General features: G+C 33.2%; 2 protein-coding genes across 3 annotated transcripts; both read right to left on the bottom strand.

The window, feature by feature from the left end:
• Positions 1–442: 442 nt before the first annotated feature.
• PSBW (photosystem II reaction center W) lies at positions 443–1,447 on the bottom strand. The gene is made up of 2 exons (XM_011081692.3): positions 1,201–1,447; positions 443–861 (listed from the first exon to the last, which is right to left on the bottom strand). Exons 1-2 carry the CDS (start codon positions 1,292–1,294, stop codon positions 551–553), a joined length of 405 nt encoding a protein of 134 aa, XP_011079994.1. The 5' UTR covers positions 1,295–1,447; the 3' UTR covers positions 443–550.
• Positions 1,448–1,823: 376 nt separating this feature from the next.
• Positions 1,824–8,200, bottom strand: GAUT6 (galacturonosyltransferase 6). Of its 2 annotated transcripts, none has more exons than XM_011081693.3 (9): positions 7,745–8,191; positions 7,622–7,656; positions 7,064–7,105; positions 6,819–6,966; positions 6,648–6,721; positions 5,344–5,576; positions 4,198–4,555; positions 3,049–3,570; positions 1,824–2,405 (listed from the first exon to the last, which is right to left on the bottom strand). In XM_011081693.3, exons 1-9 carry the CDS (start codon positions 7,851–7,853, stop codon positions 2,130–2,132), a joined length of 1,797 nt encoding a protein of 598 aa, XP_011079995.1. In that variant the 5' UTR covers positions 7,854–8,191; the 3' UTR covers positions 1,824–2,129. The 2 variants fall into 2 exon arrangements, with proteins under 2 accessions (XP_011079995.1, XP_088737600.1); XM_088881474.1 differs by having other exon boundaries at positions 2,261–2,400; positions 7,745–8,200.
• Positions 8,201–15,870: the final 7,670 nt, after the last annotated feature.

Here is a 15,870-nt window from a genome sequence, read left to right as displayed (position 1 = left end):
GCTTATTGTCGTTATACATGTTAAGAAGGATCATGCTTACATTTTATCTGCCACTCAAAAATCAAAGTCCTATAAAAATCAATAAAAATGTCATAACATACTTTTAGACTTATCAAACGCCTTAACAAGGTGTGGGTTCAATCACAATTCTATTAGTTTCTGTTTACCATATCTAGAGATTGACAGTAGTAATTTTAATAACAAACAAACTCTAACACAACAAATGCTAATTCAATTTAAATACATGATAACATCCTCCTATATTTCAAAGTTGAGTCTAATTTTAAACATAACTAATTAATTTCAATTTAAATATAATTTATTATACTTGATAAATGGAGTCTGGAGGAATTTGAAACTATCTGAGCCTATTTTTTCTGATTAATTCTGTACTTTTCACCACCCTTTTCATCAATTAATCATAATAGCATTTGGTGAACAATTTCAAGCAAGAAACCATAAAATTACATTAAAATGAGATGTTTACAGGCACAGAATCAACATAGTGTTTTTTTTTTTTTTTCACTCAGAATAAAACATAATTAAAGCTTCAAAGGGACAACCCTGATTCCTCATCCTCTTCAAGGCCGGATGTGTACACAAAGTAGAGGGCCCAAATCAGAGCGAACACCCCCAATAGGATCCAGCCCAATAGATTGTTGCTGAGCCCAAATGGAAGCCCAGTTCCTTCTGTGCTCATTCTCTCGTCCACCAAAGCCATGGCGGCTGGGCTGGACATCGCCGCCGCACACGCCGCCGCCATCAGGGAAGCCCCCATCCCCAGCGTCGGCTCGCTCTCTTGTGGCTTTCCCTCCATGGAGCATCTTACTTTCCCCATGTTCTTGGACATTGATGGCAGCCCTGTTTTAAGGTTTCAGTAACACCACAAATTAAAATTAATTATATAATAAAATATTGATAATTAAAAACAAATTGAATTATTGATTGCAAATTCAGTAGGAATTTTAACACCAAAATATTGACAAGAAGCAATTATGATAGGGGAAACTTTACTTTGATTTGGGTTTTTATCTAAATTATATATACATATCATGTATTTAATAGATTAAAACAACATCGATCCATCTCATGTATTAGAAAAAAACAACACTTGGCATAATTTATTATGTGATTAGATGTATGTGGCCAAATCTAATTCAGCTATTGCACATAATGTAAGAGAGAGGGAGTGGTGCTTACCAAGGACGGCGGCGGGACGGGCGGCGGAGGCCTTCTGGACGAGGGCGGCGCGTGCAACTGAGGAAGTTGAGGTGCAGGCGGAGATGGTGGCCATTTTAGTAATTCAAATTGTGTTCGCGCAAACTGAACCGAGTCTCTGCAACCCCCAGTTACGAGTTGTAGTCAGGAGAACACAATTCAGTTTGTGTGTGTGTGTGTGCGTCTGTGTTTGTTAGGAGGACAACCAATATCTCTTTCTATATCAAAGTGAGTACAATGAACCACAAATCTCGGATTGGGTTAACATAGCCTCTCATCTAAAACAGTCCAACCACACTCCGCCACGTGTCACGTCATCCCTTGTCAACCACTACTTCATTCCAGCGAGTTAAAGAGTGGAATGTGGTGTGTCCATACATCTCACCCAAAAACAAAAATATCAAGGGGGTAAATGCACAAAATATATAAATATTTATATATATATATAATCAAATTAATGAAATTGCTACTATCTGACGATCAGCGCTGTGCGACTAAACACCGGTATGATGAATTGATGTGCCTGCCAAAGATTAGTTGGGGTCACAGTAACACAACTCAGGCATACTAGTAAAGCAGTAAGACATTGCAAATTCCAGTCCGTCTGTCTTGAAATCCCATGTCATGCCATTCAATATCAGTAGCTCTCTCTACATCAATTTCTATATACAGAAATCTCCAGGAACAACCATCACTGGGCTTCACCAAATTTTGGCCCGTTATTGCTAAAATCGACTCAGCTTCTAAAACATCGTGGCCGGACAAAAATCGTTTAAGAGAATAAAAGAGTTGAAATTTACATGTAAAAATTGTGGAAAAATGAGAAAGAATGGAGTAGACATACGGGTGATTCCTACATAAATGGCATAGTGTTTGTTTGTCGGGGTCTAAACTTCTCATCTGGGATCTAACTACTCGTGGACATTGCACTGTTGCAGGTATGGATGCTCATACTTGACATGTTTCCTCCATAAGTACTTGTATCTCTCAATTCCAATATCCAACCACGGCTTCAGGATTCCATCAAAATGTAAGACTGAGGCCTGATCTATGTCCTCCTGCCTCACACCAGAGTCATAGCCCAATCCAAGGACTTGCCACCTGTTATCTAAAGCTACCGTGTGTTTGTAAAATGTGACCCAACCAATTGGCAAGCTTCCTGCCGCCCACAGCCGCCTCTCACTGCCCTGCAAGAATCATATAAATATATTAGCATGTATACATCTTTGACATTTAAATCAGTGAACAAAAATTTGACCAGAAAACATGATTCCATTCTAATGATTCGCGTCTGAGACAACCTTTTCTAGTGTTGCCTTCAGGTTGTTTTTTTTCATTTTGTTCTTTTTGTTTGAGGACGTTTGAAAATCAATTGATAAGAAGAAAAGGATAATTCAACAAAGCAGCCTTTGGACGGCCTCGGCTAACCTCCAGAAATCTTTTCACTCTTTGCCAAGAGTATAGAATGGTTTCAATAAGTGGGTCAAGAAAAAGCAGCAGCTTATTACCTGCTCTTATGCAAAACCTAGTTATAAAGACACTTTATAAGTGTCAAAAGGCTATTCATGAATGTCTGCCAAGCTTACAACATGCTTTCATAAATCAAAAGAGTCTTGAAGAAACCATAGGCAAAAAGATCCAGCAATTGATGGAAATATGATTTATGGACTACCAAGCTAAAGAATAAAGAAGTAAAGACGGGAGGAGCATAATTAGTACATAGCACATGTTGTCCCTCCGAAAACAGATGACTGATCAAATAAGGCTGTAAAAAAGCAACCACAATAATATCAATACAGAGATATACATGAATAATTACAATTTACTCACCAAATGAAGGTACTTGTGGTAGACCTCAGTTAATTTTCGCCGTCTCCATTCCTGAAGATCAAAGAGGTTCATCCCAAAAGCCCACGTGCATGCTTTGGGATCAAATTTATTTGCTATTATGGGGTCTGTGAAATTAACTAACATATCCATACGATGGAATGAGATCTCCCCTTCCTTACAAGTCTCCACAGCACCATTTACTTTGCCTCTCATGTTAATGCTCCAAAGTCTTGTTAAATCCCTTTGCACCACCACATCATGATCAAGAAGGACAATCTTATTCAGATAAGGAAAAACATCTGGCAAATAAAACCGTAGGTGGTTCAGCTCAGAAATATATCGTGGATCTATAGAACCTTCCCTCTGCAGAGTTACACTATATTTGGTGGATAACCATTGGAAATTTTCTATACTCTCCACATGGACTGTAGCTTTGCCAGGAGGATTTGATAAGAACCACATTGATATTGCTGGGACGTTGAGGGAATCAGTCACTATATGAAACACTATTCTCTCTGGTTCCTGTCACATAGAGAAATTTAGTCATAACTCACTGTGTGGTTCATATGTATGATTAAGAAGCATCAGGTAGTTCCCAACATCAATTCTCAGCCACAGTCCTTCCATGCTGTCATCACAATTCGATCTAATACCTTAAGTTTCCAACGCCACTACTAGCATACTGCACAAAATTGCATATAAGTTTTGCCAGATTGCCTTTAATCCTACCTCAGGCAGAGCAATACTGCTTAGCTATAGTCTATAGACCTACAGACATGTAAGATATGATGTCTCTGTAAAGAAAAATGATGCCATCAGAACATAAGAAAATTATGGACACCCTCCACACAGACAAACATACATAGGATGCGTAATATACATCCTGAAACAAGAAACATGTAGCAGAAGCTTCAAAAGGCCGGCAAATTAAAGGATGCTATGATTTAGGAAAGAAAATTTTCCAGGTGTCCTACTGTAGAAACTTGTCATGGGAATATATCTAAAGAAATTCTATCTTCCCCTTCAAATTCTACTTTTTAAAGCAACCTTCAATATTTGTCAACTGATTGGCAGTTGGAGATTATGTGCACAAGTATCATGAAAATAAATGCCAAAGGAAAAAAAAGGAAGCAAAACACAGCAACTTACCATGGCAGTTGAGATAGTTGAGTTCACGACAACTGAACAAGCCAATACATTATCAGAGAAAAGGGCAAAGTGATAAAGATGAGGATCTTGTAGTTTATGTTTGTAAGGGAGCTCCCTTTCCTCAGGCTCCAGGGCAAAATATTCAGCAGTTAGTCTCATAGAGAGACAGTGGAGACCTCTTGGGATGGTTCTTCCACCCAGCCCTTTCAGAAAAGTTTCTTGGTTTCTGTTTGACCGGACCTGCTCTTCAGCGTTATAAGTCATAGCACGAAGTTTCTTTATCATGGCAGCACAATCAGGGAAAATACGACGGGCTTTGAACAAGGTAGACTCCATTGCTTTTATCCTCTGCATATCACTGAAGGCACAGAAGTTCATAAATTCTATGCAACTTCACTAAATTCTCATAGAACAGTAGTTGTTGCGCCATAATCTAGACTTGACATCTATATTCCAATAAGAGCAGGACTCATCTCAACAACTTACTTTAACATATGCATATGCGAGCAGAAATCAGTACCAAAGCATTACAGTTTTCACTTGTGGGTAAGAAGTACTACCATATGGCTGGTTGAGCATGATTTGAGCAACATTAAGAATATTTCCCGGAAACTAAAACAAAGGAAATAATCAAGATTAAATTCAACAAAAATCAAGAAAAGAATAAGAAAAATATTCAACTCACGAATAAGCTGATTGAGATTCAATAAATGATGAACTGACTGCCGAAATGATTGCCAATAAAGATCTAAGAACCCAAAAAAACTAATACAAACTGAAAAGAAGCAGAAAGCAAAAGTAATGCGATAATCCTACAACTAATGCTCCGAGCTTTTATTATTAAAGGGAATTAGACTTCACGCAATCCCTTCTTTAGAGTTCTTTAGAGACAAAACATGGATTCTTTAACAAACACACGCCTATGTTAGATCTCCTCATAAATCTTAGGAGCACGAAATAAAGAAATGAAAAGTTGGAGCTTAAATATCAAGTTATTCAACAGAATCTAGATGCACCATCAAACAAATTGATAACAAAGAATGTTAACAGTCATTTGCCATTGATTTACGTGGATCAAATTACTCATCTGATTCTCGACACTGCTAAAATGTAAGAATATAGAATATCATGAGGCAAATATCATACCTCCTGGATAAACTAAAATCTTGGGTGCAGTGACTTATGGCTCGCTCGACCTCTTTCATTCGAAGTTTCAACTCCTTCACAAAATGAGAACTACTATTTGACGGTGTGAAACTCAAGTATGTTTTGGCCCTAATCAACTGGTCTTTCATCAGTTGTACCTTCTCATCCAATTTCCTCCTTAACCTGGTGTTCGAAACCTGATCATGTTGTGCCCTTTTTATGTGGGGCTCTTCCTTTAGTGAACCAGAAGAAAAGAATTAATGGAATGGGGACGATTCAATTGGAAAATAGAAGACGATAAAAGAAAGATAGACTTATTATGTCATTTGAGAGACGAGTCTATGAATCTATATGCAAGAATCAACCAATCAAGAAGAGGTTAAGTAAAGCAAGATGAAAATTGAGTTGTATGTGCAGACGAAACCAAACAGAAAAACAGCTTTAGACTTGATCCTTGGACTCTGGGTAACTTGCACGTATAAATGGATGCTGTATGCACCACCTAATATGATATCACACATCAGAGAACCAGAAAAAAGATATGCAAACATGCAAGGGTATTAGTATTTTATAGCATATCGCCATATCCTCGAGCATATGGATTGGTACCACATTTCATATGACCATACAAGAGAACTAGGAGAAAAATGGAAAAGTTACAATACAGAATTATCAGTAATTTATACCAGTACAGGGAATTTTTCAATGGAAATCACCACAAAATATTTAGGCCATGCCAATAGAACAGAGCCGGTTCTCCAGCACCTCAGCAACAAAAATATCCTTACCTGTGTAGAAAATCTGACAGATTTCCCCTATTTCCTAGTAAACTACTACTTGTACTTTTCTCAGAAAGCACACATGATCCTCCTTGCACCTGATTATAGACATAGGAAAAGGACATGACCCCGTATTGGGAGACTGAATGAGTATTAACTTTTCATAATTTTCTCGGCATTTCTACTATACCAAACAAAAATTGTGGAAACATTTCTCAGAGCCAAAGCTCAGGCAGATTTTTATGCACATGCTATTTTCAGTAGTATGTACATCCCTCAGCACTCATTTTAAATTAGTGATGATCAAGTGCAACCCAGTCAAAGGTTAGCCAGTCTCGTTACCCCACACAATCAAAGCTTGTACTTTTGTAAAGGTGGGGATCAACATAATCACATCTATTCCCTAGAACCTATAGCGCACACTGCCATATGTAAAAGTATGACATAGTTCATCATAAGGTGAAGAAAAATAGGAAAAAGAAATTCAAGAAACTGAAGTCAGATATACTGAGGAGGATATCATACCTTCTTCACGGATGCTGGCAACTCACCCTGTTGTTGTCTTTCTTGGCCACCTTCATCTTTGTGATGCCTGGTTGCTAAACTTGAAATGCCAGCAGGTGAAAACGTAACTTAAATCTACTCTACAGTAAGCAACAGATAATTTGAAATAAAATGCACACAAAGAATACCAACCATTATTTCCAGACAAGCCAGCATCATTTGCTGCAATTCCAACTCCACTATATCTTGTATCCTCACTGGTACTATAATTGTCTGCAGACTTAGAAGTATCATCTTTGTACACCTCTAGGAGTGGTTCTTTCAAGCCTTCAAGTTCTTCCTAAACCAAAAAATTTAGAGTAATTCAGGAATATAAAAATCAAGATGACCTAATAAATTCACTCGTTCCAGAAAACACTTATCAACTATCCAGTTACCTGTTCTATTGCACTTAGTGTTTGAGCCTCAGTTCTGTGTTTCTGTACAAGAAAAAATCCCAGGTATAATTATTTCAGTTCCGGATCACATAAGTACTCACTCCAAGGGAAAGTTTTCAGAATTAAAGATCCGAGACTAATTAACATATAATAAGTATGATTGATGAAAAAAACTTCACAGACCTAGAAAACGAAGGGGTATAAAAGAAAAAGAACGAAAAGAAAAGAAACAGAAGATGAATGCTTATTGAAAGCGTTAATCCAATTTTTCCTGGAGCGGAGTATCCATAACCCTCGTCCACTTCCTCCATCACATGATCCAAAAAAATACCAAAACTTAGAAGATAAAACTGTAAGCATCGGCAACTGTTCTATCGGTATACAGCAAAAAAAAAAAAAAAAACACAAAACAGAAGTAAACGAGCAACTTGAATCCGAAGGCATCAACTAGCAGAGCAAATATTCAAATACAATAAGCAAAGAAAGCAGAATTTCCACATCAGTTAAGCGAGAAGTATAACAATGTCGACGAGTACTAAGAAGGAGGGAGATCCTCACAATGATGGACAAATCTTCAACGAAGTCTTTCGATACTGCACCAAACAAGAGCAACCAAACGAAGATCACGAATCCGATCAAACTAAAAATATACCACTCAAATACGCGAGGGACCACACTTACCATCATTAGTATGTTTGAGCCTATACGACAGTAGAAAAATAGGAACAAAAACAGAAACACAGAGTAACCAGAGGATCAAAATCCTCGAGCATCTACGAAATGCCTTCATCAAATTTCTCCCTGTTAACCAACGATACTCCGCATCGGAAAAACCGCAATTTTTAAAATTTCCGATTTCCAAAATCTCGATACTGAGAAAAGGCCGAAGATTTTTTTTCTGGTGACGGGAGAGACTAGGGTTTTTCCTCGTCTGGCGAAGGAGAATAAGATCTCGAGGAAGTAATTTTCGCGTAACTTGAGTATTTTAGGAAAAAAAATTAAAAATGAAAAAAAAAAATGGAAAGAATGAAAAAATATAGTGAGAGCGGAGAAGGCGGGGGGGAGGAGGTGGTAGCACGTTCGTATGAGGGAAAAGGGTGGGAATGTGATTACGGAATTATTTAATTGGTGGGAATTGGGAATGTATACATGGCCTTTTGGGTGGAGAATCTGGAGATTTGAAATGCGGGAATAACGAGGTGATGATGGTGTCATGTGGGGGATGCTAATAATTTCTTAAATTAATCACAAACTAAAATATCATATATTTATTATATAATTAATTATTTTTTAAAATTATATATTAATTACATAATATTTAATATATAAATAATTCAAGTTCGATCAAATTAAATTTAAATCAGAATTTTTCAGAATATGACATTCAAGCCAAGTATTTTTTTTAGCATATGTTCCTTTTGGTTATAGGTGTGTTCGATCTACCTATAACATAATCTGGACATAATTGTCTTCTTGATTGTACATATTATTAATTTTGAAAATATTAAAGTTGGACAGCATTAACGTAACCTCGACAGAAGGAAGATGACCAATCGAATCAATTTTTTGTTGAACGTACTGATATTTCAAAATTAATGTCTCCATATTTTCAAAAAATATTTTCATCCCTAATATTTTATCACATCCAAATATTGAACTTTTCAACCATTTAAATAAAACACAACATCTACAATAATTTTATCCTTCGACCATAAAATTAACACATTTTTTTTTCTCTATTTTTACTTGTTTCCAACTAATTTAAAAAATCAAAGTCAACATCAAATACATTTCCGACCACAAGTCAAAACACATCTTTTCTGCAAAATAGCTCCTTACTTTATACTTGTTTAAATTATTACATGAATTCATTACTTCAAATATAGAATCAAAATGTTGGTATTTGATTGATTCAAAAACATATATATTTGGTTATTTTCCAGCTGGACCCACTGTGTCGGTGGTGTGTCTTTTTATTTGAAAAATAAAAAAAACTAAATTGATGTACTCTTGTCACACTCTAATAACCACCAGGGATAGTTATACTTATTTCTTTTGAAATTTGATTTAGTTATACGTATATTTTATTGTAGTTTGAAAAATTATGTTTAGTACTCTTAACGTTTATTTTTTCATTGTGGTTTGAAAAATTACATTTAATACTCTTGAAGTTTGCTTCTGTCTAACAAATAAGTGTATTCATTAGTTAACATTCGTTGATTTTATTGATATTAAAGAAAAAATTATGAAAAAATACCCACAATTAATTTATTACTAATTTATTGCAGGTCAATTGAATCTGTTTATAATCAAATCAACCTTATATATATTTTACATGTTAATATATGTGAGGAGGTATATTTTTGCCGTTATTTATACTAAAAAGATATTTGACATACAATGAGTCAATAATAAGTGAATCGTGGATAAATATTTAGGCAACAAATGTAAATGTGGAATGCACTTCTCCTAGTACTGGATTTGTGTGTGGAATTCCAAACATTAGTGTTGCGCCCACTTGCGACAAAATTTCAATGGTGGCAATCAATTAATAATTAGACATAATAACTAATTAAATATTAATCAGATCAAAGTAAAAAATTAACAATTAAAGAACCCTTTAACCTCACGTCAATTAACAATTCCATCTATTACATAGTTGTTCACGTGACACGTGATAGTCACGGATCGTGCACCGGTTAAATCGACAACTTAAATATATAATTTAATCACTAATAAATTATTATGGTGAATAGCAATTTATCTTCATCTAATAATTGAAAATTAGTAAATTATTCTCTTATAAAAATATATATAGCAATTTACCCTCCTATACTTTTAAAAATAAAGTAATTTATCCTTTGTCTAAGGAACATAGGGAGATAAATTGACATATTTTTTAAAAAACACAGAAAGGGTAAATTGTGATTTATTTTTTCATAGAAATTAATTTGCTCATTTAAAATATCATAAGGGGGTTGCTTGCATTTTTTCCCAAATAATTATTGAAGTAACAAGTGAATTGGATCGTTGGATGAACTTTTATTAGGGATCGGAGCTTCAGAATCACACTTGTTATAATAAGATAATCACTTCACTCGTATTCTGAATAAGATTATATTCATTTTTTATAAGTAATGATTAAAACAACAAAACAAAAAATTGTCACGGAACTAGTTTGAGGTTTCACTTTATCTTTATGTAAATTTGTGGTAATTTATTTAATAATGTTCAGTTATTTTTGATACATTGATCGACTGTATTATTTGATTGTTTAATTTATTAAAATATTGAAGTAATTATATTATTAGTTTAAAGAAAAAACAAGAAAAAGAAAAAAAAAAGCATATCTTTTTATTGTTCAGGGATAACTACACTCTTCTTTTTATGAGATTTTATATAATTATACATAGATCCTTTGTAATTTAAAAAATTATATTTAGTACCTATGAGATTTGATTTCATTTAAAAAATAAGTCATTATGTTAGTTCAAATAAATTTTTGTATGATCAAATTACTTTATATATTTTCACACGTTAATTCATGTGATGAGATTTATCTTTATCATTACAAGGGTAATTTAGTCAGGAAAAAATTATTTGACTTGCAATAAGTTAGTAATATGAATATCAATTTTTTTTAATTTTTTTTTATTAATATCAACAAATTCAGTAAATTTGACTAACAAATTGACTTAACCGTTAAGTATAAGCAAACTTAATGGATATTAGTTATAATTTTTAAAATTATAATATATTTATGTATAATTATACCAAATATCCAAAGAAATGATCGTAATTATTCTTATTATTTAATTATTGAAACTAAAAAAGAAAGCAAGAACAAAGTCTCAATAAACACGCAGCGGCACGCAAGCCCACGTGACAGTGTTGGATTTGTCAAAAGTCGCAGTATGCTGTCTTCTCCGAACTTAAATAATTAAATGGGGATAAAGCGCAAAGAAGGGACAAAAAGCGATTTGCAGGTGAGAGAGAGTTCCTCGGACACGTTTTTAGGGACCATCTGAGTTCGTCAAATTTCATGCCTATTACCTAATCATTGGTACTTTTATTTGATTTCTGTGAAATTATTAGGTGGTCCACTTGCAAATACGTATTATGGACTATGTTTTATCGTAGTATGAAAGTTTTTTTTAAAATTTGATCAGTGTGATCGAATTTTTTAATTTGACAGTAGAAAATTAATTTTCAAAATTGATAAATTATGACAGTTGCATGCATATGATGATTGCAACATTGCAATGATTCCGATATGATTTTAAGAGTTTATTATCTTGAATCTTATTGCTAATAATAGGTATATTAGGAAGACTACAAACTGTTTGGGTTAATTTATGGGACAATTACATCTCTTTTTTATAAAGTTTGGTGTAATTACATGTAAACTTTATGTAGTTTGAGAAATTACGTCTAGTAGCTCTGACGTTTTTCCCCCCTCTTGATCACTTGTTATTCAAATCAACCAAATTTGTTGATGTAAGCAAATAGGTTGAATGAAAATCAACATTTATTTTGAATTCTAACCATACTACCCTTATACATCTTCATAACATAATACATATGAGAAGGTTTATTTTTATCCTTACAATTATAATTTAGCTAACAAATATGTATTTGGCCTGTAATAAATCGATAATAAGTTAATTCAAAGTAAATATGACTTTCTCTCTCCGTCTCCTTTTATTTTGAGTGTCCAAATTTACTTGTGAATACACGTAAAGAATATATTGCTTTATTTAAATTTTCCTCAAATGCTGTTTGCCAGCTTTACTCTTTTGAGCATATAGACATTTATTACTTTTATCGGTAGTCATGTTCCATGTTGTGTCCGAATTCATGATAAAGACGAAAACAGAAAGAAAAACAGTTGAACCAACATTTAAGCACTTCTGTACTGAAAACGAGGGCACATGGGAATCCAAAATGGACCATCAAACTCCTCTGGTTTTGGTTTTATTTTTATTTTTAAAACTCTAGTTGTTTCAATAGGATGAAAGTATTTTATTGATTTTTGTACGAGAAATAAAAACACATTCGGACTGTATGTTTTGAAAAATGAGATTTTTTTTCGATTTTATTTGTTATATAGGTATTAGTATTAGTTTAATTTCTAAAAGAAATTAAGATGACACGAAGTCTAGAAGTGTATATGAGAAAGCGGACCTTTCCTGCACATTTTCAGTAGAATTGGGCCTTTCATTGCAAAGTTTCCAAAATACTGAAATAGTGTAAAACTGAAAATGAGCTTTTGAAAATAAAATCAAACGCCATTAAAACCACCAAATTTGTGGTACCAATAATTGAAGTATGCGGAAGAGTTGAACTACATAGACAACGATGAGTGGCAGAGATGGTCCCAATAAATGATAAAAAAGTACATTAGAAATTGGAAATATAGTCCTTACAGTGGATAGGTTACGGACATTGGTAAATGATAGGACAACTTTGGTACACGCCAAACTCATATTGATTGAGTTGATTATTACCGGTGTGTGTGGCACACTCAAACGAGCGTGCATAATAAATTATAAATATTTATTATTTTAAAAAATAATATTTCAATTGCATAAATTTAATTACTTTAAAAAAAAAAAAGAGGGAGAGAAAAGAGTTACGAGGTTAAGAATTTGAATTACATGGAAGTTGAGAGGGTGAAAAAATTGGAAGTCAAGCAAAAAGATCCAAGAGTAAAATATTTGGTGAAATAGTATTAAATTTTTTTAAAAAATAAAAGTATCCTAATTTGTGGTAATTCAACTTCAAGTGTCCATTCGAAATGAAAATGGGCTTTGGGTTTGGACCTTTTCTTGGATTTCATTTCCCCAAAGTGGATCCAAACTATAGTATCTGGGCCTTGGGTCAGGGCAAATTAAGTCCGCTCTAGACCCTTAAATAATAGGGTAAATTACATTCCTCTTTTACGATGTTTCATATAAATACACGTAAAATATTATATATTTTAAAAAATTATATATAGTACTTCCAAAATTTAGTGCTTCAGTCAAGATTCGTTTCAATTGATGATATTAACAAAAGAAGAAAAAAATAAGAATGAACATCGATATTTACCCTCTATAGATCTATTGCATGTCAAATAAACTATTTGTGATTAAACTGTATTTTATAAAGGTGACAAACCACATCCCCATATTCATTAATGCGGGAAGATGTATAGGGATAATTTTGTTGTAAAAGAATTGTTTGACTTGTAATAAATCAATAATAAGTCAATCGGTGGTAAATATGAAACTTTTATCCATTTCTTTTTTTTTTTGTAATATCATCAAATTCTGTGAATTTTTATCAACGTACAAACTTATTCGTTTCCCAACTTATAAATCGAATATGTTGATGGGATTCTGCCGATCAAATTGGATAATATCTCAATAAATTCTATCTAAATGAATATTTTGCAGCATTCAAATTCTCTCAATGAGCTCTAATAGACACAATGAGTTTAATTATCGAACCATTTATTTAGAAAAAAAAAAAAAAAAGAAGACCATAAAAAATCTCAAAAGTTTCGAGCCCGACTCTTTAACATAATCTAAAAAGTAAAATGTATTATATAGTATAAAAATGATGAACAAGTGAAGATGTTGATGCAATTGCTATGTAAAATTATTATGAGAGTGTGCAGTACATATCGGTAGATGGGTTGTTCAAATCTGATTTAGGTGTCACAAAATTATCAACTTTGCACATCATACACCTAATTAAAAATCCCAAATCCCAACCAATAAAATTATGCTTCAACATATATATATTGCATTTGTTACCATTTTCTGAAAAGCCCAAAAATGTAAAATCACAATATGATGCTCCATGAGTAGGCATATACACGCGCAAGGAAATACCCTGAGAAAATAATAATTATTATTATTATAATAAATGTAAGAAGAAAACATGATGCTTCATGAGTACGCTCCAATTCCATGCATGATTCCAGACATCACAGGGGTATGGATGGGAATTCATCTTAATTTTGGTGAGAACCAGACACTAATCATTATTATTTTATGGTTAAAATACACTTTGCCCCCATCTGCCCTATTTGTCATGTATCATTTACCTCATAAACTAATAAATGTAACGATCACTCATTCATTGGACAAAAATATCCCTCATCCTTGAATATATTTATCATATTTTAAAAAACATTATTAAAAAAAATCGACATTGAATGATTCGTTTTTGTCTAAAATAATAGATAATTAATAACTTAATTTTTTATCAACCAAATTCATAAAAAAAATTCATGATTCTTTTTTGGTATTTATCGTACTTGTTTATTAATTAACTTTGAGTCTGGAAAAAAATAAAATTTGAACTATTTAACTCACTAATTATATTTTACTTTATTATAGTTTAGGGGGTAATTGTTACATGATGAATAGTTTAGGAGGATAAATTGTATTTTACCCTTATTTTATTTTTATTTATTTTTTAATTTATGCACAAATATAAAAACGATAATTATATTATTACATCAATATTTAAATAAATTTAACAATACATCAATTTAATCAATACATTAATATAATCAAAATTTCTCTCTTTTCCTAACTAGATTTCTTAGTGTGAACGAAATGTCATTTCCCACTTTCTTTTCCGCCTACTGCCCTCGCACCCACCCCCTTGACTATCTGATCCACTCGCCGCGTACACGTTTCTCTTAAGGATGACATCAGTGGCAATTTTGTCATTCACAACCACATAACGTTTAGGTAGTAGTGTTCGATTACGAATACATCGTACGTCTGAACTGTTGGTACACACATCGCCTTTATTAATGCAGTGTCTAAAAAGAATTGAGTACAGCTCACCGAAATCAGTAACCGTTCCGTAAATTAAGTAGGTACACGGCTGGCAAATTTAAATTTGAAATTCAAAATTCTTTTCGGTTACAACTCATCATAATATCGGGGACTGTCGTATCTGACACGCTATCTATTGAAAGACTTACTGAATTAGACAATTCATTAAATTACAGTCAAATATTGCACTACTGTGTTTGAAACCGCTCAACACAAAATATTACAATACTGATTACGATTTATATTGTGTTAAAATCAGGGGAATTTAAAATATGTAGAAATTGGATACATAAACTTACATGGAAGTGACAGTGTTGTTGAAATTGTCCCAAATAAGACATAACGCCAAAATTACAAGGAAAGATGAGAATGGGCTTTCATGGCATTGCTTCCTTCAATTGACAAAATGTGTAACCAACAAGAGCGTAGGCAAACTTATGCAGGCCGCTCTACATGCAGAAGTGTGACATCAACATTTAATACATACACAATTGTCTAATTCTTTGTCTTCGCACAATTATATACAAATATATATATATATATATATATGCGTGATAAAAAATACCAACAATCTCATATGATATTGTAAATAAGCAAATTATTGGAGGATATCGACTTTGTGAAGTTTAAAAAATATCATAAATTAAGTCTTAGTATCCATCTTCCTAGCAATGCGTTTTTGCAGGATAAAATTATGAAACTCATATAAAGTTAGAACGAACAATATCCCATATAAAGAGGCACAAAACAAAATCTTAAGATAAAACTGTACAATAACGAAACGCAACTGGATCCACAAAATCAAATCAAGTACTAAAAAGAAAAAATAAAAGGAATAAAAAAATAATTGCTCCATATAATAGTTATATGCTACGAATGAGGAGAGAGTTGTACATCAAAGTACAACTTTGGTACTATGGCGTTGAGGGTGCGTTGCTGAGCTTCCGTTCAATTTTTGAATCAAAGCAC

Source organism: Sesamum indicum, linkage group LG6, assembly GCF_026168435.1.
Source record: "Sesamum indicum cultivar Baizhima isolate 11 linkage group LG6, ASM2616843v1, whole genome shotgun sequence".
Taxonomy (NCBI): domain Eukaryota; kingdom Viridiplantae; phylum Streptophyta; class Magnoliopsida; order Lamiales; family Pedaliaceae; genus Sesamum; species Sesamum indicum.
Note: the sequence above shows the minus strand (reverse complement) of the source record. Positions and strands in the feature narration are given on the sequence as shown.